At 39.0% G+C, this 23,929-nt stretch overlaps 1 protein-coding gene and 1 non-coding gene across 2 annotated transcripts in view; one reads left to right on the top strand and one right to left on the bottom strand.

The window, feature by feature from the left end:
- The window catches only part of LOC149267083 (F-box only protein 6-like), a 123,135-nt gene extending 104,946 nt beyond the window's left edge, over positions 1-18,189 (bottom strand). The window contains exon 1 of the mRNA XM_089398056.1: positions 16,890-18,189. Within this exon, the coding sequence (XP_089254182.1) occupies positions 16,896-18,065 (1,170 nt within the window). The 5' untranslated portion in view covers positions 18,066-18,189 and the 3' untranslated portion in view covers positions 16,890-16,895. The remainder of the gene's footprint in view (positions 1-16,889) is intronic.
- Positions 18,190-23,613: 5,424 nt separating this feature from the next.
- Positions 23,614-23,720, top strand: LOC149267082 (U6 spliceosomal RNA). Its single transcript, XR_016261274.1, has one exon. It is a non-coding gene; the product is annotated as a U6 spliceosomal RNA (small nuclear RNA).
- The last annotated feature ends 209 nt before the right edge of the window (positions 23,721-23,929 follow it).

The raw sequence follows: 23,929 nt of genomic DNA, 5'->3' as shown, positions 1-23,929 counted from the left end.
AAGGTCAAGGTAGATAAGAGAAAAGGTGATGAGTGATTTACTTCAGCAAATACTAAAGAAAATGCCTTCAATGAATCCCCAATTGAAGGATTACCTTCTAGGGTTCCCTGTTGATGTGATGGCTAAGGCATCAAATTTACGGAGAATCCACAATGAGATTTCCACTAAAACTTGAGGATCCCTAGAGGAGACATTAAGGAAGAATTCAATCCAAGTGAAATTTAAAATTCCTTCCTCCAAAAGATTTCACACCAAGCCCTAGAGAAGCCTCTTATCCTTAAAGGGATGAAAAAGTAGGGTTTAGAGAGAGAAATTATTTGAGTTTTGATGACCATCAAGGATTCAAGACTAGTGTCTAGCCATTGGGAGGTTAGAAGTCATGAAATATCATGATATGAGCAACTCGTTGTTCAAGGAGACCTAAAGGTTAAGGCTTTTGCTAGCCCTTTACATATTTATACTTATTTGACACTTGTTAGTAGAGTTTCAAGGATAAAAAATACAATGGTCCTCTAGGAACATTCATTCATTCCCCATTCAATGAATAACACATAAAATTCTCAAGAGTTACACTTTCAACAATATCAAATACATAGGGCACATTAATAACTATGAGACATTATTCCATGCATTAGACATTAGAAACATTCAGAAATTCATCAATAAAGAGCACATACAAGATAGTAAAGAGTATATCCATCCATAACAATGCCAATTAGAAGCTCCAAAAATGAGACAAGATTATCCAAACATCGAAATTCATCCATAATCCTCCAAAACCATCCAAAAATTGCAAGTTTGAATTCTCTAACTAGGCCAAAAATCATTGTGATGATGATTTGTGATGAGAATAGGTCTCATTTATTTATACAAGTTCTAAGAGTTCAAAATGCAAATGACAAAGCCCCTCCATGTGCCTAATGTGCTAAGTAACCCACCCATTGTTACAAGCCAATCATCATAGCTTTAAAAAAAAAAAATTATCTCTCCGTGAAGCCCATGCAAGGTTGACATCATACATGGGTGGAGGTCTAGAGGGGTGGCAATGAGACCTCTTGTGTTAAAAATGTAAGAGAGGGCCCCAAAAAATTATGATGAAGAGGATGATGACCTCTACATGCTGCAAAACATCTCCAAACCCCTATTTGGGTGTTGTGGGCTCCAAATGGGTCTCATGGGTCTCCAAGTGGCTCAAGATCAAGTGATACGATGAAATGAAGTCAAGAATGTATTCAGTGCTCTGAGTAAAGAGAGCATGTTGGACAATGGAAGGAAAATCATCAAGGTGCCAACTTGTCTCTAAAGAAAAATCAAAGAAAAATTAAGAAGGACGATTATCATATTCCTATGAGAAAACCCTTTCTAGACACCTTTTGTAATGAATGAAAGCTTCAGGTAAAGAAAGGAAGTAACAATATCCAAATTACCATTATCTTGCAAACAAAGCGAAATGGTAGCAAGATGGTTTGGGCTAAGAAGGTGGAATTGAAGGAGAAGACTCATATATCCATGTGTAGCCGAGAAGAAGCCCAAACATGTGCAAAGAAGAAGTTGGGGAGAAATGCTTCTATCCGGACTCGTCCATTGAAGGTCTGGAAGAAGAAGGAGGATGATCTGCTCAAGGGGAGTAGATCCTTTGTTTCTCTTTAGCGAAGGAAGAGAATGGCCTCAAGGGAGGTCGAATAAGTCAGATGCAGGAAGCTAAAAGGAATGAACAAAAAGGTGCATCTGATAGATGAAGGTATGGTTGTGATTTCTTGTTGATTACAAGAATAAATTGGTTTATTTTGAATACATCAACATAGAAAAAGAGGAGTGCAACCAACATGAAGAGTACACAACAATATCTTATGTTGTGGGAAAAAGATGGGTTGCAATGGAAGTGTAGAATGAAAGGAAGCTCACAGTCATGTCAGGTCCACAGGATCAGTGCCCATGCAGAGGCAAGAAAGTAGTTGCAAGCGATCAAAGAGCATCAAATCAAGGGGAGCTACTTTGATAAGCAGTAACATGAAACAATTGGCAACCTCAGAAAGGAAGGTTGCTGAGCAAATGAAAGGTTTGCATCTTGGGTGAAATACCCTTATTTCATTTAAGTTGTGAGTTTGATTATGCATAGCAGTCTTTAATTCATGAAACACAATTGGTGCAAGCTTTTCATGTTCCTTAACCCTCAATTGGTATCACTATGTCAACTTATAATGTGGGCTCATGTGGAGTAAGATTGTGTTCAAATGGACATTTCTTTCTGAAAAAAAAAAGTATTAGAGTTTGCATGGTAGTGTATCCAATTTGTATCATTTCATTTGGTGCAATTGGTATTAGTTGAGAAGCAGTGCCTATTGTGTAAGTATGATCTCAAGGGGAGAAGATGCTAAAATGAAGTGAGCATAGTCTCGAAAGCAACAACGGTAGTGAAGTGCGGGAAGAAATGAATCATCATTAACTGGTATTTGCAACAACAACAATACCATGAGCAGTTTAATTGGTATCATTTTTTTTAAATTTGGTACAAAAGATGCATTAGTGGAGAGAGTACTCAACTAGTAGCCATAAGGTGTCCAAAACTGGAGGCATTCAAAACAGAGGTAGTATATGTTCAAGGGGAGCATATCACATTTTCTCAGTTTATGGAACAACAATAGTGACAGTCCTAGAAGAGATGTCTGCGAAGTAGATTGCACATCTCAATAATTAGACCTTGGTCTTCATGGTCAGTGATTGCATGGGGAGAAAAAGATAGCTTGTAGCCCGTTGCCATTGATGTCAAAGGGGGAGAGAATTTGTGGAGAAGTTGTGATGGCTTGTGCAAAAGAAAGCAGGCCATTGATGTCTCATGCAATGAGATGTGTGGAGTAGCATGAGGTTTGGCCATCAAATGAAGATAAGAATGAAGTGTTGCCATCAATGCCAAAGGGGGAGATTATTAGACAGTTGGCACTGTCTGGATGGCTAGTGGCCTAGTAAAGATATCTGAGAGTGTGTTGGCATTAATTTCACAATCATGTTGGGAGATGTGTTAGGAAGTTGGCCTAACTGTTGGTAGGAGTGTTGACATTGTTGTCAACAAGACTAGCATAGATACTTGTCACAACAGATAATTTGCAGTGATGGCCTAGGAGAAATCCTATGGTTGCTATCGGCTTCATGAAGAGAATCATCATAGTAGCAGGCTTATTGGAGAAGCCATAAAATGATGACTACAATGATGGACCAGATGAAATTCCATGGTAGTGCAGGCTATATTTCAAGATTTTGGAGCCATCTTAGAGGTAGAAGATGGGCTCAAAGCCTACATTAGACCCTCTAAATTAGAAAGTTCTTTGAATCAGCTTTCCAACAATATACAAAATTTTATAAATGGATTCCTAGTTCAAAAGTTATGGCCTATTGAAGTTTAGGGATTTGAAGCCTTAGGAAGGAAGGAATATAGGCGTATCGGAGATCGAAATGTTACAGGTCTAGTATATCAGCATTTCGGAGATCAGAATGTTGGAGGTCCAACATATTGGCATATCATAGATCAGAATTTCATAGGTCCAGCATATCGCAGCATCGACATATTGGAAGTCCAAGATATCGGTGCATCAGAATATCAAAGGTCAGCATAATCTGCATATTGGCATATCGAAGATCGGAATGTCAGAGGTCTAGTGTATTGGCATATCAAAGATCGGAATGTCGGAGGTCCAACATATCGGCGCATTGGAATATCGGAGGTCAGCGTATCGATGCATCGTCACATCACGATATCAGAAAATCGAAGGATCAGTACATCGGAGAAGGTTGTATCAGAGGTCGGCATATCAGTGCATCAACATATCGGAGAACAAGATGTTCGACGTCAACATATCGGCACTTAGGCATATCAGAGATCTAGATACCGGAACATCGGAGGATTGGCACAAGTGGCACATCGAAGGTTGGAGCCTTAGCACATCGAAACATCGACATATCGAGGATCAGAATATCGGAACTTCTTAAAGTGAGGAACCTTTAAAAGTTGTGATATCCAATAAGTGTTGATAAGCCTTTATAAGCACCGAGGAATGCCAAAAGAAGATTAACAAAGGATTTCGGTGCAAAACCAAAGGTTGATAGGCCCTCTTCTCTCTCCTCTAGTAGGACACATGGCAACATATGATTGGCTTCGATAAGCTATAGTGGCATCTGACATCAGCATGACATGGCAATACGACAGACACATGGCAACATATGATTGGCTCCAATAAGCTATAGTGGTATCTGACGTCAGCATGACATGGTAATACGACAGGACATGTGGCAGGCATATTCAACCTTATTAGGTAGTCTAATGGGCTAGAATCGGGTGACACATGTCACCTCTAAGGAGTCGCCACGTGGAGTGATGATGTCATATCGGAGGTCGGCATATCGAAGGTTGAAGATGTCGAAACTCTAGAATAGTTGGAGTTTGGAAAAGTTCTGATAAAGGGGGCTTTCGATATTGGGTTGGCACATGGTCATGAGAGTTCAAAGAACCAAGGGTGCAGAGTAGTTAACAAAGGGAGAATGGCCCCCGGTAGGAGTCTAAAGGCTTAGCACCTTAAGGCTAAGCGGCAGGTCACAACTCTCGGTCCTATGATGAGAAATGTTGTGAGGGCTAAGCAGAAGGAGCCAATGAAATTGGAACTTCATAGAAGTTACGATACAAAGGGGGCTCTGATATGGCATTAAGTCAATGGTCACTAGCCCAGTCATATGAGACAGTGATTTCTCAATGGAGATGAGCGCCAAGGGACTGAGGAGTATCAAAACATTGCACCACTATGAGGCAACGATGTGGAATTTCTCTGATAAGACAGTACAGAGAGTTAAAGGCGTATGGGTCGATAGTTGCAGGATTGAATGTAGGACTAGAGGAGTTGGTCTCAGGATTAATAGCGACTGTCAAATATCGCTAGGTCAAGGTAGCAAGGACCACGATCTTCAGGAAAGAGTGTTGGGTCTGCCTTGAGGTGAGACAATCCATCTCTGTGCTCTGATGCACGTCTCAATGAGTTAGGCAGGTGAATGGGTTAGCTACCAAAGAATAAATGCAGATCAACGGAGTTGATTCATGGAGTCAGATGGATGTGAAAAAAACTCTGAGACAAGGAAACGAGGACAATGGTCCACAAAGAAGCCATCCCAAAGTACAACCAAGTTGTGCCAGACCATGAATAAGCATGGAGAGCCTCAGATATAGGAGAGTTGTTCACAAAGAGGACTGTCCCTAGTTGGAGTGTGCAGGTGAACTGAGAATTCATTCTCAGTATGGAGAAACTATCAAGTGTCCATTCTCATGGTTAATACAATGGCAGAGACCAAGTCAGATGCAACAACAGAATGGAAGAGTCATGCCGAGGTACACTCGCGCAGTGTGAATACAGGACATGAGTGGCAGCATCGATTAGTTGGCAGCAGATGAACAAAACCCAAGAGCTCAGATGAGAAATATGGGGAAAGTAGCATTGTTGCTAGAGAGCTAAGTGGAAAAGCTCTGTGTGTGCGCTGTTGTGTGAGGCTAAGTGAGCCTGTTCTGTAGAGAAAGGTCAGGAGTTCCTATGCAGAGGTAAGAGACCCCGAGAGAAGTTGTTTTGCTGTGTGAGAAAGGTCGAAGGTTCCTGTGCAGAGAAAGAAGGCCGAGTGAACTAGTGTTATGGTGTGTAAGGCTGATAGGGCCTGATGAATGAAAGAGGCCGAGCGCTGACTATATGTTGATGAAGAGCAGAGAATAGAGAGTTGCGTGGACTGTGATGAGTGACTATATTTGAGCAGATTAGTTTGTTGTTGCAGAGTGAGAAGAGTGAGCAGAGAACATAGCTGAGATCAGACAGAGTGGTTGCCAATTACAGAGAACATTCAGTTCTTATTTGAGTGTGGGTTGAAGCCTACATTCAGGAAGTCGATGCTTCCATCTCTAGTGGGTGCTTGAGAAGGCTTGGGGGTTGTTGCCTTCTGCAAGTTGGTGCTTGCATAAATCTAAGGAGTTACGAGTTGGTGCTTGCAACAAATCCATGAAGTTGGTGCTTCACATGGTGCTTCTGGTAAGCTGGAAGGGATCTACAAAAAGAGGGATTTGGTGCTTCCTGCTAGTGGGTGCTAGCAAACAATCAAAGGGAGTTGATGTTTCCTGTGAGTTGGTGTTCACAAAACATATTGACGTAATAGAGTAGGTCTTCTTATTTTACATCAATAACAACAAAAATCTTTGGTGGTTTTTTCCCAAGAGGGTTTCCACATAAAACCTTGTGTCTCATGTGTATAATGTTCATGGTGTGTGCTTGTATGCTGATTTGATATTGCTACCATATTACATGTTGCTGTTGATTATATGGATGGTTTCCAAGTTTGAATAAGAAAAGAAAATTGGCATAAAAAGTTTAAAATTAGCCTTAATATTGATTCACCCCCCCCCCCCAGTATTATCATTGTTTCCAAAAAAAATCAGTCATTTGGTGTCAATTTATTTGTTGTTTAATATTTTGCTGCTACATCATACAAAAAAATAACAAAACGACCCGATATATTAGCTCCTCCACTCATTCTCGACCCCATTTAAGGCATTGGTCTTACTTGGAGTTACTTGGGGTTACTATTGGGAATCCTCCCTTGACCTTTAGGAGGTAGTTAGGTCTCAAGGCTGGGGGCTTGGCCCAAGCTGATGGGGGTTCCTTGGCTTGTGGGTGCCCATCTGACAAGGTTACAATACCTTAGCAACCTTGTTAATTGGATCAATAATGATGCATGTTTCTTTTGTGGCATTTGGCGAGCAATCACATAATCATTTATTTTCTAACTCTAGCAATTATTACTATCACCCTCTCCCAATGAGAATAAGAGAGGAACGATCATCCTTAATTCTCCAGCATTTGTGGGCCTGCCATTAGTGAAACTATGCCTCAACGAATAAATTGAGTTTGATTTGTTCCTCATGACAACATGTTAATTTTTGGTATGTTCTATGCTAGAGCAATTTATTTGAATTTTCACAATTGGCAATCACATCAGCATTATGATAAACTGCAGATAGAACATAAATATAAAACGCAGAAGACAAGCCAAGACAAGAGGACACAAGATATGGCGCAAGCCAGGGACAAACCCCACAATGTGTGGGGAAACCCTTTGATCAAATCTTCTTTTATCTTCAAAGTTCAGCAGAGAGAGAGAGATAGAGTACAATGATTTTAAGTCAATACTTGACTTGCCAAATAGGAGATCAGACATCAGAGATCTTCACCTTGAAGATGACACAATGAGGTTGCAGATCTGATCCCAAGGACTGAAGATATGTAGCAGATGAACAGCTCAGTCAGTTACCCATATTACTGAAGCTTTCCTTCCATAAGACTCTCCTTCCTTTGCCGATTCACTGATCATGTCAAGGCTGCTAATCTGGTACCTTTCATAAGGACTGGTGCATGGCAGACCTGGTCATTTGTTAGGGCACCCTCTGAGAGCCACAACACCTTAACCATGCCCCACAGTTCACCTGATTACTGCAGCTAGCTTTCATACAATCCTCCAACGATACGCTGCCTTATAGGGCTGCTTACCTTCTGAACGCAGCTACTAAATAAAGGCCTCCAACTGCTGGCTATGGCCTGCGGCCTAGCCCATCAGTGGACTGTAACTTTAGTCCCTTCAAACAGTGATCCAAACAGCTCCTTAAACTACTGTCCCTAGCTCCTCCCTTTTGCGGATTCTTTTGCTCAGCACACCGAGATCAAGAACAGCTTGATTATGCCCAAACAATCCTGAAATAGGCCATGCTGTTAACTACAGCAATGTAGCATTATGTCAGCGGCTTAGGTGACAGCAACTGGGTCTCTTTGAGCTGCGTATAAGGGCTCTCCTTACTGCGGCTAAGGGCACTACTATACAGCTGCTTAAGACCTCCATTTGCTGTGGCTGGAACCTCCTTCTTTGACTGCGGCTAAGGCAGATTATGACAGTGGATAAGGAGTCTCTTTCTTGCTGCATATAGGGTCAATAGACAATGGATTCAAACCTTCATTTAGGGCCTATATTAGCCCTCCTCTCATCTGCGGATGGAGCCTCTTGAGACAGCGTATAGGGGCTTATTCATGCTGCACATAAGTCTCCTCTTATCTGCATTTAGATCTTCTTATAAGCCTGCGGCTAGGGCATCATCTGCACTGCGGCTAGGGCACAACTGAACTGTGGCTAGGGCATCAGCTACTGTATATTTTAGGTGTCCCTCCTTCTCCAAAAACCCAAGACGTGGAGAGGAAGAGAACACACCAAGAATGTGTGTTAAAATGACTTCAAATCCTCACCAATTTATACTAGAACGTAGGTGATGAATAGACACGTCTATTGGGCTTCTGAGCCTACTCAAGTTTGCTGGTTGGCTTGGTAATAATTATATAAACAAAATAAATTCATATCTCCATAAATACTTATCGGAATCGGATGATCTTTGGATCAATCCTACACCTCTCGACGAGAGGGATCCAATAAAAATATCAGCTGTCATAAATAAGCTGATCCACATGGAGTTTGGCCCTAGTTGCCAATTTAACACTCCCTCTCAACTAGGGAGAACTCCATCCAGTGATCCATAAGTCCGACTGTACAATCTCGGCCATCAGTGCCCTGCACTGCTCTGCCCAACTCTGCTCAGCTCTGCTGGCTCTGCTCTGCTCAGCTCTGCTGGCTCTGCTAGCTCTGCTCTGCTGAACTATGAAGAAGAAGAATTGATCGAGAATGTCTCATACCATTCTTCACTGACCCGAAGTCAGTCTCAGAGTGCGTACCACTAGTCCCAGACTAGTCTCAGCCGACTCAAAGTCAGCGTCATAGTAAGTACCACTCCTACCATTGGTCCCAGACCAGTATCGCAGTCTCAGAGAGTGTACCACTGGTCCCAGACCAGTTTCAACCGACCCGAAGTCAGTGTCATAGTATGTACCACTCTCACTGGTCCCAGACCAGTACTGCACTGACACAAAGTCAGTCTCGGAGTATGTACCACTGGTCCCAGACCAGTCACAGCTGACCCGAAGTCAGCGTCATGGTATGTACAACTCCCACCACTGGTCCCAGACCAGTATCATTGATCCCAGATCAATGGAGGTCATCCTAGCATAGGGAGTACAGTAGATACAACGATGCGTCCATCGGTACTACTATGGTCCCTAACTTCATTTCCCTGCTCATTGATCAGATGAGAGGTACTTCCCATGAGTCCCAGACTGCATGGGTAGGATGCCTCGACAGGAGAACTTAATCAATCCTGTCCTCACAGGAGAACACATCAATCCTGCTACAATCGCCATGGAGAACACATCAATCCAGGCCTCACAGGAGAACTAATCATCCTGCCACAATCGCCATGGAGAACACATCAATCCAGGCCTCACAGGAGAACTAATCATCCTGCCACACAGGAGAGCGAATCATCCTGTTCCACAAGAGAGCGAATCATCTTGTCCCACAAGAGAGCGAATCATCTTGTTCCAGTGCACACCACCAGGGGAGGGTGAGTCACCCTGTGGTCATATGTTGCTCCAGTAGAACTGCAAGCCCCCCAGAGCTCCCAGAGCTCAATGTATACAACATGTAGGACCCTTCTTCAAAGGTCTCTCGACGACTCCAAGTCGTTCAGGAAAATCACAAATTTGATCTTTCATAGGGGCTCTGTCCTGTGCATCATCCTAATGCGATGGAGCCTCCTTGCTCATCGACTTACCATGATGTCTATCTGCTGGAGCAATCGACGAATACGGGATTCCTCAATAATCGAATCCCACCTCTGGTTGTCACAGAGAATCACAGTGGTACTCATCATGTGAACAAACAGCTCATTGAAGAGCTTCAGCAACCAGACTGCCTCACAGAAGGCCATACTAGCAGCAATGTATTCTGCCTTGGTGGTGCTCAGAGTCACCGACGTCTGCTTCCTGCTCATCCAGGGTATCGAGGCAGATTCCAAAGAGAAAGAGCACTTAAAAGTGCTTTAGTGATCCTCCACACTGCCTGCCCATTCAGCATTCGAATAATAATGCAATTTCATCTTTTCGGCAGTGTATCTCAATCCATGAGAGATTGTGCCCTGAAGATACCTCAGAAGATTCTTGGCACCAATCCAGTGAGGCTCAATCAAATATGAGCTCACCATGCTAACTGCAACACAGATGTCCGGACAGAGGTTCTCCAAGAACATCAATGCGAATGAGTTTATAAAACTCAGAGGCATTTCCCAAATCAGGTCCGACATCACTACCATATAACTTCTGAAAGTTAAGACCCTTGAGGTAGTCACAGGCTTGCAGCTTATCTTTTCACATTCAGAATCCAACTCCCTCTATCTCCTATAAATGAGAGGGTCTGCACCTGTCAGACATAGGTGCCGGTATGAGAGGTTTATCATCCACAACCTTCGAGTAATGGTTTGGATCAGTTTCACTCCTGGTGAGTCTCAGCTGCATTAGACAGCTATCAATCCTCTCATACTATGCCCGAGGTGTTTTGCTTCAAGCCATAGAGAGCTTTCTTCCACCTGTATACATGAGATTCCCGATCATGAGTCTTAAACTCCTCGGGTTGTTCCAAGCCTGTGGACCTGCTGCATGAAGGGAATGGTCCCCTTATAATATTTTCCTTCGGTACATTTCAGACATGTACCTACATGCTCCTCTTTGAATTCAAGCATCCGAGTCACCATCTGACTCACAGACCTCCAGTGCTGAGTCAACGGACATGGTCCCCAGTGGACTTCTAGCAACTTGATACAACCCAGAACTCAAAACATCTTAACAAGATATATTTTCAAACACGTACCTTTCCATTGATAAGTGCCATCTTGTAACCTTTGATTTCCATTTCCGAGATGGTCATCGGGTTCTTCTTGCGATCAGGTACATAAAAGAGATTCAGGGGTTTCTTGCTTTCGTGGAGGAGTCGGCCACTTCCTTGATGACCTGCATTACCAGTCATTCCTTTGATTATTGAAGATGTCCCAGGAATGATTGTTATCTTCATCAAGAGATGTGTCCCTGCCATTCGGACACTCCTTCGCATAACGGCCGAACTTATTTCAACAAGGCATCTGCCTTTCCTTTCACCCTTAGAACCGAACTTCCCAATGAAGGGATCATTAGATGGGCCATCAGAAACTTCTGCTGCGCCATTTTGATAACATTCTCTGCTTTGACTTCACCCTAGGTGAATTATGGGGAACCCATTGATCCTTCTGTCTTGTCCCAACTGCCTTTGGTGATTGCTCTTTCACTCTTGCTTGGGCATTGTCTTCACCTCAGCTCCGATACCATGTTAATTTTTGGTATGTTCTATGCTAGAGCAATTTATTTGAATTTTCACAATTGGCAATCACATCAGCATTATGATAAACTGCAGATAGAACATAAATATAAAACGCAGAAGACAAGCCAAGACAAGAGGACACAAGATATGGCGCAAGCCAGGGACAAACCCCACAATGTGTGGGGAAACCCTTTGATCAAATCTTCTTTTATCTTCAAAGTTCAGCAGAGAGAGAGAGATAGAGTACAATGATTTTAAGTCAATACTTGACTTGCCAAATAGGAGATCAGACATCAGAGATCTTCACCTTGAAGATGACACAATGAGGTTGCAGATCTGATCCCAAGGACTGAAGATATGTAGCAGATGAACAGCTCAGTCAGTTACCCATATTACTGAAGCTTTCCTTCCATAAGACTCTCCTTCCTTTGCCGATTCACTGATCATGTCAAGGCTGCTAATCTGGTACCTTTCATAAGGACTGGTGCATGGCAAACCTGGTCATTTGTTAGGGCACCCTCTGAGAGCCACAACACCTTAACCATGCCCCACAGTTCACCTGATTACTGCAGCTAGCTTTCATACAATCCTCCAATGATACGCTGCCTTATAGGGCTGCTTACCTTCTGAACGCAGCTACTAAATAAAGGCCTCCAACTGCTGGCTATGGCCTGCGGCCTAGCCCATCAGTGGACTGTAACTTTAGTCCCTTCAAACAGTGATCCAAACAGCTCCTTAAACTACTGTCCCTAGCTCCTCCCTTTTGCGGATTCTTTTGCTCAGCACACCGAGATCAAGAACAGCTTGATTATGCCCAAACAATCCTGAAATAGGCCACGCTGTTACCTACAGCAATGTAGCATTATGTCAGCGGCTTAGGTGACAGCAACTGGGTCTCTTTGAGCTGCGTATAAGGGCTCTCCTTACTGCGGCTAAGGGCACTACTATACAGCTGCTTAAGACCTCCATTTGCTGTGGCTGGAACCTCCTTCTTTGACTGCGGCTAAGGCAGATTATGACAGTGGATAAGGAGTCTCTTTCTTGCTGCATATAGGGTCAATAGACAATGGATTCAAACCTTCATTTAGGGCCTATATTAGCCCTCCTCTCATCTGCGGATGGAGCCTCTTGAGACAGCGTATAGGGGCTTATTCATGCTGCACATAAGTCTCCTCTTATCTGCATTTAGATCTTCTTATAAGCCTGCGGCTAGGGCATCATCTGCACTGCGGCTAGGGCACAACTGAACTGTGGCTAGGGCATCAGCTACTGTATATTTTAGGTGTCCCTCCTTCTCCAAAAACCCAAGACGTGGAGAGGAGGAGAACACACCAAGAATGTGTGTTAAAATGACTTCAAATCCTCACCAATTTATACTAGAACGTAGATGATGAATAGACACGTCTATTGGGCTTCTGAGCCTACTCAAGTTTGCTGGTTGGCTTGGTAATAATTATATAAACAAAATAAATTCATATCTCCATAAATACTTATCGGAATCGGATGATCTTTGGATCAATCCTACACCTCTCGACGAGAGGGATCCAATAAAAATATCAGCTGTCATAAATAAGCTGATCCACATGGAGTTTGGCCCTAGTTGCCAATTTAACACAACACTAATAGCAAATGTAATGCAACAATAATGACATATTGTCTCCTTTAATGGATTTCAAAACCAAACCACTCTTGTAACAAAGTTCAAGTCTACTAAGCTTTGATTCACCATTTATGAAATGCATAGGGCACTCTTTTTAGAGAATCCTAGCTAATCTCGCTCTAATGCCATATTAAAAATAATGACATAACTTAGAGAAATAATTAACTGGAAATAAGAACAAAAACACATACATCATGCACACAATATTAACACACAATTTACCTTGGAAAACCCTTGCGAGAAAAATCAATCAAAGATATCTTTGTTCTCTTGACCAAATCTAGCCATGTAAGCCTTCGCCAGTCACCTTCGAGGCCATTAGAATCATCTATAATGTGACACCAAGAAATTAACAATCATTTATAATGTGAGAAGCCCAAGGTCATGTGACAATGGGATAGATATTTTATAATGGATATGGACTTATTTGATATAAAACACCACAAATTGGAAAGACTTGTATTCAGGTCAATGTTTAATATTTTTTAACTTAGGAATTTCAATGTGTAGGAAATAGTTGTTTTCAATATAGTTAACTTGTACATTGTAACCCACTAACACCTAACTCTAAACTCACTAACTCTCTAATTCCTTCATCGTATTTAACCACCAAGCCATTAAACCCTTAGTCTCTCACATACTAATCCCATAAATTTAAGCATGAACCACTAATTCACTATGCTCAAACCATTACCATGAACCCCTTAATACCAAACCCATTACCTTTTAAATAAAGAACCCAATCACTAATATATTAAAACTGTCACCATTGACCTACTAACCAACACACTTTTTAATGATTGATCCACAAACTCACAATTTCTTTAGGCATTGTCTAGTGAGGCCACAATTTCACCCAAATGACGAATTTCTCGCTAGAAGCCTAAGGAAAATATTTCAAATATCTATGTGAGTGTTTATATCATGTTTTTATGGTAGAAATGGGTTTAGCACCATCAGAACCCTGCTTTTCTACCAAATTTTCTAAAAATTCATGTCCAAATTTGTACTATTTTGCGGATAAAATTGTGGCCTATTTAAACTAAGCCACTCCCTAATTATTGATCAACTAACCAACCTGCCTTAATCATTAACCCATTGATTATTCTAATAATTAACCATAATTAATTTCAATAAAATATAATAGTCTACTATAAATATTAATGATGGTGCTACTAACCTATGAATATATAACCTACTAACTCCGTAAAGCATTAACCTACTAACCCATGAATCCTTTACGCATTATCTAACTAATCGTTGAAAAATGGGTCACCAATATATAAAATGAATCTGGCTTTTCTCAATGCGAAGTGTCAGGAGTACAAGAAATGGCCAAAGGCATTCCTTTGGGAGCAACTGAATGCACAACAGGCTGCCCATGTGAAGTGAATAGAAGAAATTGTTAGATAAATTATCGGTAAGAATGATCTAAATCTCCTTGCATAACATGAGAAGGAGGTCAAGAGCCAAACAGCACAAGGAAGTACAATGTGAAGCATATAGTTAGTTAATATATGCTTTTTCGTTTATTCTTAGGAGAACAATTTGTCTCTCTATACCAAAACACAGAAAATTAGAGACAACAGTGATATTTCTGAAACAAATCTGATAAAATTAGAGACAACAGTGATATTTCTGAAACAAATCTGATTTATCATGGTTTGAACCAGGTGCTCCGCACCTTCTATCTATTGGAATTTTTAAAAAGTCTTGCCTCCAGGATAGGCCAAAGGCTTTTTTTAGGAAGTGATGCAAAGTATCTGTTTCTGTAAAAAAATAAAAAAAAATCAAGCTTGTAGTGCCACATCAAAATCAATCATGGTTAAGAAAGCATAAACGAGAATTGACATCTTCATGGGGCTCAACAGAATAATGGAACACTGTTGGGGCATTGGGAAATGGCAAGATGAGAAAAAGTAAGCTTTTGAATAGTCAAAGTAGATTATTGTATATAGACGTTGTTTAATGAGGTTACAATTTGGTTGGAATTTGTTATGAATTTTTTTTTAAAATTTAATTCAATGTTTGAATCATTTTGTATTTTTTATAGTGGAAATAGATTTAGTACTATCAAGAACTTTGGGCTACTCAAAACCTTGAAGTTTGAAGTTTGACAATAGTAACACATCAAGAAATTTCTAACCAGAACTATTTTTTTATAATGGAAATGGATTCAGCACCATCAAGAATCTGGCTACCCAAAACCCTAAATTTTGATAGCTGTAATTCGGATTACCTAAAAAATTTGCAAAATTTTCTTAAAATTATGCCAGAATTTCTATTATTTTCTTGGCGAAGCCCTGGCCTCCCTGGCCTCGTTAGACTATGGCATTGTGGATATTACAAAGTGCACTTCTATGGCCTCTGCTTTTTTATTTGGCATGGGATTCTAAATCAAGTGTGCAACGGAGTTCTTCCAAAATGGTTGGATTTTCCATTCCTGGATAGTTTAACATTGTGCCGAGTAAGTGTGCAATAGAGTTCTTCCAAAAGGGTTGGGTCATCCATTCTTGATAGTTTAACATCGTGCCCCATTCTCTCGAAGATTCAGATTTTAAAGGCAGGTTCTATTGTTTATCCAACGCAGCTTCATAGTTTTAGTTCCGTTTCTAAGGTGTTTTTCCACCTCATTTTAAAAGTTCAGACCATGCCATGCTTCCTCTTTTCTTTAGCTGTCAAGCCCTAGGCTTTGTGCTTTCCTTTGATTGCTTGAGCCTTGTCGTGAGTATAAGAGGGAAAACCTCTTTATATCTATTTGGCATGTACGAGAAAGGAAAATGTGTAGGGCCAAACACTTTCATCCTCAAAGGGTAGCAAAGATCTCCTCCAAAAAGGAAGATATGAGGAGCAACCTACGAAGCGAGTGGTAGACAGAATGGGCATCTTGCTCAAAACTGGGGGCAGAGTGGGAAACCAAAATAAAGAACAGGAAAATCCCCAATGTATTCCTCACAGACCCATTCCCCTGAAACTTAAAACAGAGAATTGGGACGTATTTTTACTAGGCTGCATTGGACTCTCATTCACATTCATGATGACCAAGCTACCCAGTCTATACTTGGCTGAAAATGTGTTATGAGGCACAACACAAGCACACTGAATGGACCATCAATCCTGCAAATGAAATGTTGGAGAATGGAGCTTTAATGAAGGACTAGAAGGAAGAAGTGGAATTAAGGTTGTACAACTTGAGGAATTCCATCAAGCGTGTATCCCACTAGATGAGAAAGACAAAGAGCCATCCTACAAATTTTGGGAATCTGGCTGCAAAGAAATCAAAGAGGGATGGAAAAGGTAAGGAGAATAAAAAATAGAGACAAAACAGAGTACATACATTGCAAACACAACACTGATAGAGAGAGAAGAATGAAGCAAAAAGAGCATTCCTGGGAAGGTTTTACAGCCGTTTAATAAGGTTTTCTTATGTTATCAAAATACATAATATTTATCATTGGTTGCATAATGGGGCCATCCAAGGTATTAAAATCTTAAAGGCTATCAATCTTTGGTTGCAAGATGGGGCCATCCAAGGTATTAAAATCTTAAAGGCTATCAATCTGATCTCTAGAAAGCAAATCAATCCAACCATTAGGAGGCCAAATTTTGTTACAGGGCAGAAATATATATTGGAGAAATTCATATCATGTCATTGTAAAGATGGCTAGAATATCATGCATAAAAGTTTTAAAAGCCACTTCCAAACCACAACAGGGGGATTGGCTCTGGCCACCCCAGTTTTGTAATAAATTTTTTAGATCAGTAATAAGAACATCTTTTAATTACCAAAATAAAACAAGTTTGTATCACTATTGATATCAAAGAACATTGCAGAGCAAAGCAACTTTGCAGAGAAAAATGTAGATCTAAATAAGAGAGAAATCATGTTTAAAATGTTAGAAGATGGTGATGTGAAAGGAAAAGGAATGCATACCAGGCTTCACAGAACCCTCATGTCTGGCCTTGGTTCAAAGGCCATAACACTGCCTTCCCATACCTTGTGACCAGTTTCCTCATCTAAATGACCAGTTTCCTCATCTAAATGACAGCTGGGAAGACTGCTCCATGTCTTTTCACCAACATTGTAAACAACCACCTCTATCACTTGAATATCTCCATTACTTACACTTACAAAGCAGGCACAATCCCCAACTCCTACGCAACACATAAATGGGTATTCAGCATCAAATATAGTCCTGTTAACACCCTCACATAAGGGTGGAGGCATTCTGGTAATTTCCGTCCACCCTGATGATGAGGAAGATGAGGACTCCACCTTCACCTTCTCAAACTCCCATATGATCAACTCCTGTAGGAGCTGCTCCCTTGCTTTGAATATGCCCCTTGACAACAGAAGTCGCGATCCACAGGCTACCAGATAGGGGTAAGTTTTCTTTCCATTAGCCATCTCTGGCAAAGGTGTAGAGAAAGAAGTCCCCTCTCTGATGTTGAAGCCCAGAACGTTCCAATCATAATAACCAGTACGCATCAAGCAGTACATGAAACCGCCACAGAAAACCATTTCGGTCCCCCGACCCATCGTTATGGCATTCTCCTTTGGCACTTGCATTGCAATTCTCCATGCCTTGTCCTTGGAATCATATATTTCTATTAAATGCGCATTCAGAAGACTTGATATGCCCACCACTACTACCTTGTATGTGTCAGAGCTTTCGCCCTCCTCTGCCATGATCCCTGCGACATCAATTGTTGTGCATTTAATAGAGGGGAGTTCTAGCGAAGTTCTTGTAAGAGGATTGCATACAAATAAAACTGGTGCAGTTATTAGCAAGAACAAGCCTGCGGCTGATCCCAAGATTCCGTTTTCTCCATTATTTGCATTTTCAATTAAGATGGAGGAGGTCGTCTTCCAGGTTCGTGTGAAGAAGCAGTATGCCAAACCATCGGAGTTGAGAGGGTGCACAACGAGCCATGGGTTCTTTCTCCATACCTTTGTTATGAAATTGTGTGATGACAGGAGATTATTCCACTGCTTCGAGACGCTACGAAATCTGCACACACATTCCACTGGCAGCCACGACAGTATTTCTTCTTTTAAATGATCATACAGATCATCATAGGTTGTTGAGCGTTTTTTCGACTGCGCCATTTTCAAACAAGGCTCGACACTCGTAGAGCCGGCAAAATTGGAATCTAAGGCGTTGAAGCGAGTTGTACAGAAAAAACTTAGCAAGGGTTTTAATAAAAGGAGGAAAAGGATAATAAGAGTGTATATTTGTCGAAGCTAGGGCTTTAGCAAACCAATCACACTTAGATTTATCTTTATACTAATAACAGATACATCTTAAATTTCTGATGTTATAGAATCACCTATAATCATGATAAGAAATAAAATGCAGTATAAATATATTTTTTTCATATGGAAAAAAAATATTAAAATATAAACTTCTGGAGTGTAAAATATTAAGTTTTAGATGGATTTAAATTAATTTATTTTATTAGTAAATTTGTTTTAACATTAAATGATCCAATTTGAAGGTTTTGTTTTTTGAATATATATATATATATTTTTAACAGTAAAAATTTGCTAGTTTATTTTTCTAATGATTTGGGATTTCTCGCATCAAAGTGGTTTGGAATGATTTCTGAAGATTTACGCCTCTAATGATTTAGGCTTTCCCATGGTTGTCAAGTTAAGATGGATTGTAACCAATGATTTTTTATTTTTCATTTTTTTCTAATTATTATTAAATATATTATAAATTATAAACTAAAATAAATGTTGTTGTTGTCTCTTTTTTCACATGTTAGCTTAAATTGTATCATTCTATATCCATTTTTCACTTCTTATCATTCAAACCCCTATAAGAGGAATTGACTACCTTGAGTTGCAAGTTTTTTTCACCATTTAATATGAATCTTACCTTCTAAGTACAGTTTATAAAGATATGGATATGCAAAATATCTCTCTTTATTTAAAAGTGTTTCTATTTATTATGAATATGGTATTCCTTTCTTTTTATCATTTTATATAGAAGTTTTCTTATTATGTAAAATTCTTACAAACATATTTGTGGTATAGATATAAGCCTTTTGGATTAATCACAATGTTAGGATTTGGTCCACGTTTCATGCCAACTAATGTGGTTTATCCTCAAGACAAGGTGAGAAATCCACCCGCGGTTAAAAATTAGTTGTTGATAAATTAGTTAATAGGTAAAGAAAATACTTAGTTAGAAACTAATGTGGTTCATCCTCAGGAAAATCTATCAATCACAAGGAATAAATAGTACCTATTAACTAATTTACCAACAACTAATTTTTAACGGCCAACTTTGGGCAATGATGCATCCTTACTATTTATTCTTGATCGATGGATTTTTCACCTTGTCCTGAGGATGAACCACATTAGTTTGTTCAAAACGTCGACCAAATCCTAACAATCTGATTAATCCAAAAGACTTATATCTAAATTATGGATCACAAAAGTCTTAGATCTAACATCTTTGTGGTATTTAGGAAAAGAGGGATATTTCGATTTGTATGTATATGTGCCCAACATATAGTATTTTTAATATTAATTGTTATAAATATTATAGATTTTTTTTCAAATCCCATATATATTAGATTATAAAAGCTACTCTTGATGCAATAAAATAAATGTTTATGAAAAAAGAAGTTGATGGGTTTAGTCAATCATTATTAATGTATAGTATTTGGTAGATAGAGCTAAGAAGGCACATTACATTACACATCTCCTTACATCATAAGAGATGAAGATTGTAGCTTAACATTGGACTTTAGCTTGCAAAGAGGGAACTCATCATCCTAGTGGCTTAAGGGGATTTGGAGGTGTACCATGTGTTACCAATTCCCTTTTAGACAAAGTTTTAGGGGTTGCCTCAAAAGAGCACACCATATTCATGTGGATTTGAGGTCAAGGTACTACTCTATTTTAAGACATTTTCATTGTGACTTGCTACTTTCTCTACCTTTATTGAACTTCGTAGTCCAAGTTATTTCCTATGGGATCTATTCCTTGACTTGTACCCATACATTTCTCACTCCATTTTGGGTGATGTTATCCTTATGGAGCATTTCATTGCTTGCACCAGGTACTTATTAATTCATGATAGCTCTGAGGATGCCCTTTTCTTAAGGAGACCAACAAGAGAATGGTGGGTTTTCAAAAGGTTTGAGATGATGGTTTTGGGCCATGTTGCCGCAAAATCTATCAACTAAGTGTGAAAACCTTGTTAAGCACTCTAGATTAAGGGCAACAATGGGATCAACCACCATTGTCACATTAGAAACTATTCCCCTATTGTTCTTTGGATGAATATTATCCCCACAAGGAAGGCTTCTATTAATTTTAGATAACAATGGTATTTTCTATGCTTAAGTCAATTTGCTTCAATTTTCCTTTAGCATCCCAATGAAAAATTCCAATTATATCCAGTAGCAATCACATTAATGTATAAACATTGATAGTAAATGCAGATAGAACATAAAATCATATACATAAGACAAGCCAAGACAAGAGGACACAAGATATGGTGGATGTCAGGGACAAACCCCAATGTGGGAAAACCCTTTGATCAAATCTTCTTATTATTCTTCAATAGTTCAACGGAGAAAGAGAGTACAAATATAAGCCCAAAACAGATCTGCCAAATCAGTAGTCAAATTAGCCCTAACTGGAAAGTCAACGGTGGTCAAAGCTACCCCAAAATGTCCTCCAATCAATAGTTCAATTTGACCTTCAAATCAACACAAATTCTTTGGTCAAACCCAATTAAAGGAGAGAGAAAGTCTGTTGTAGTTTCTGAAGTCAAACCTAAAGTCATTGTTGGTCAAACCACTCCAAATGCCTCGATTTTTGTGCCAATAAATGTGGCCTCGAAAAATCAAAATTCTGGCCCAAAAACTGAGGTCAACGCTATTCAAAATCCCCTTGGTCAACACTCTAAAATTTTGGCCTGATCTGCCTAGAAAAACTTGGTCTCCTACCACATGTGCGAAGTAGAGAGAAAGATGCCTAGCCACACGTACAAAGAAGAAGAGAGAAGCCTCCAATGTTGTACGACCCAATCAAGAGAGAGAAGTTGTGATGAGATGATCTTCAAATGAGGGAAAAGTCTCTCCTATTTATACACTTTGTTGAGGATGAAAATACACATCTATTGGGCTTCATGAGCCTACATTTGAATGGAGTCGACTTTGACAATTTGAGCATAGGAGAAACAAATTCATAATTCCATTTTTGCTTGTTAGAATGAGATGATCTTTATATCAAAATTGTACTTCTCGGAAAGAGGATTCCAATGCAATAATCATCTCCATCATATGAGTTTTCCTAAGGTTGAATTTGGCCATAGTTTCCTATTTTAACAGCTTCCCCAACAAATCTTAGAGATTAGATAACACAAGAACTCCCAAGATAAATAACCCATAAGGGTCTTGCTAAATAAAACACCCAAAGATGATATTCAATATAGAAGGCATATGTGAGAGGAGAGATAATTCAAGGGAAAATTTTCAAAAGACCTATGGCTAAATCTAAAGGTATTGAATGGTATTGGAGAGGATCAGATAGATCCCAAACACATGTTACCTTCAAATTACCAGTTGATGTTATAAATTAGGGTTTTTTAGAAGCACAATTTACAACATGCAAAATTTATGAGAACGATAACAAAATAGCCTATAAATGATAATAACCAAACAAGAGCTATTAAAAGAGTAAATAAGTAAATAGGTTGTAATAATCATTATTTTGAAATTTCATATCCACTGTTTAATTCCAATTTTATTGAAATATGTTTAAGGTTGAAAAATGCATAAAATAACCATGAAACAATAGACATCAATCCTAAAAAGGTAGCTTAAAAATTCACAAAAGATGATAATTTTTCTTTTTCAATTGAGCATATTCAAAGCCTAACCCTAGGACTATAAGTTCCAAGGTATTTAATGTTATTAAATGTAGATTTTGTCGTAATCTAACCCAAAATTTCCTTAGAAAACATAAAAATTATTTTTTATGATTTTAGATTTTATTAGGATTGATATGTTAATAGCTTCATGCATTTTCTCAATCATGGGATAATGCAGTCAAAGGGTGAGGTCTGTGGAAGAAATATTGATTAGAATGATTTATGAGAGAGAAAATGCTACAAAGAGGTTTCTCTTCATCAAAACTCTAGCGACTTTTAATCAATTGAAGATAAAAAAAGTCAAGGAAGCTATATACCAAGATTCCTTGATTGAAACTGGATGCTAATTTTGTAATAGGAGATGTTAAAGGCATAAAAGATTTAACAAATATGGTGAAAATTTCAACGAAACCCTAATTCTACAAAAGTTACAAAAAGGAAGAAGGTACTCACAATAAAATTTTACAATATCAAGATAGAATCACATCATCATCCAGGAGAAAATTTGAAAATTCGCTCCAATCACAATATCTTCCCCAAGACAATTTGCTACATCAATGTTCCATTGCATGCAAGAGAAAACAATCTACTAATGTGCACTCTCTAAGAGATAAATGAGTCCATTATAATGATTCTCTCCAAATAAACTTCCCTCTATTTATGGGAGAGAAATCAAGTCATTTTAGGAGTAAAATTGACTAGAATCCCTAAAAACAATAAAATATGTGATTACATGTTAAGTAGGTCACAAACTGACCTAAGAAATGGTCATCTCAATGATAAAACATGGCAATAAGCCTCTTCTTAACCCACACATGTGATTAAAAAGGTATCCAAGGGTTACCTCATCCTATAAAAGTGAATATCACCATCAAAATGTGTGATGAGTGGGTCAAAAAGAGTGGTCCTCACTCAAATATGTCATCTCCTCATCAACAAGATGTCCAATCATCAAAGAAAAACCTCATGTTCAACATATCATCATCAACCAAGCCTACATCATTACTCAAGTCCACATGAAGGGGACCTCAAACGACTATGACATGATGTCATTATCTAGGAAAATATATTATCCCATCCAAAGGGGTCTCAAGTCATCATCATCATCAAATCATCTCAGCAACAAGGCAATGGCCATCAAGAAGAGACAATGCTATTTGGGGGTGTCATGTTATCTTTGGGGTACATCATCTCTTTAAGTAACATCCTAGTCTAAATGTATAACATTTTAGGCTTTGAAGGGAGAGGAGAAAGTCATCATTAGTGTTGAATATATCCGCAGGTCAATGCTCCTAAAAAGGTGGTCAACATCTTGGCTTTGGTGCCCAAAATGATCATCAAGTGGGGCTAGATGTCCTCTATGAAGTTTTGGAGAAATCTCTTCCAATCCCTCAAGGGATGGTAGGTGCACCTAGGGTAAGCATCTTAAACATACCCTCAAAATCAAGTGAGATCATCGTCATAGGCTAAGCTACCTAGTTTGAGGTCATGTTTGAATTTGAGAACCTTGAAATTAAAAAAAAATGACAATAAGAAACTATATGTTAAAATTCGGCTTAAAGTTCAACAAGTTATATATATAAAATTATATTTTTATTATATAACATAACATTCATAATGTAATAGAAATATTAACTAATTAATATTAATTATATATTCTAATTCAAATGATTAACTTTTATAACTTAATTCTATAAATATATTAAAATTTATATATTATTTATATAATCTACAGTGATGAATAAGTAAATTATATAAATTTAAATTATGATTATATAAAAATTTAAATTAGGATTGCATACAAAGAATATTAGCATGGCCCCTATGCAAGGATGATATGCACAATTCAAGAAATGATTCAATTCTTTTGCACATAGAATACAATTGGCACTATGTATGACATTTGTGCATTTTTGTTGTTAATTTCTAAAGCTTTCCATGTAATGGGCACCCACAGTGGATCTGAACACTAGCAGTCATATTTCGCATGATCACTTTGATTCGAGAAAGTGACATACACATTTTGTATCCTTAAAAACATTTGGGTGTTCATATTTTTATCTTGAGGAGAAGCCAT

Source organism: Pinus tabuliformis, chromosome 6 (assembly GCF_031772625.1).
Source record: "Pinus tabuliformis cultivar Carrire ecotype Pingquan chromosome 6, CPIR1, whole genome shotgun sequence".
Lineage (NCBI taxonomy): Eukaryota > Viridiplantae > Streptophyta > Pinopsida > Pinales > Pinaceae > Pinus > Pinus tabuliformis.
This window is presented reverse-complemented; position numbering and strand designations above follow the sequence as displayed.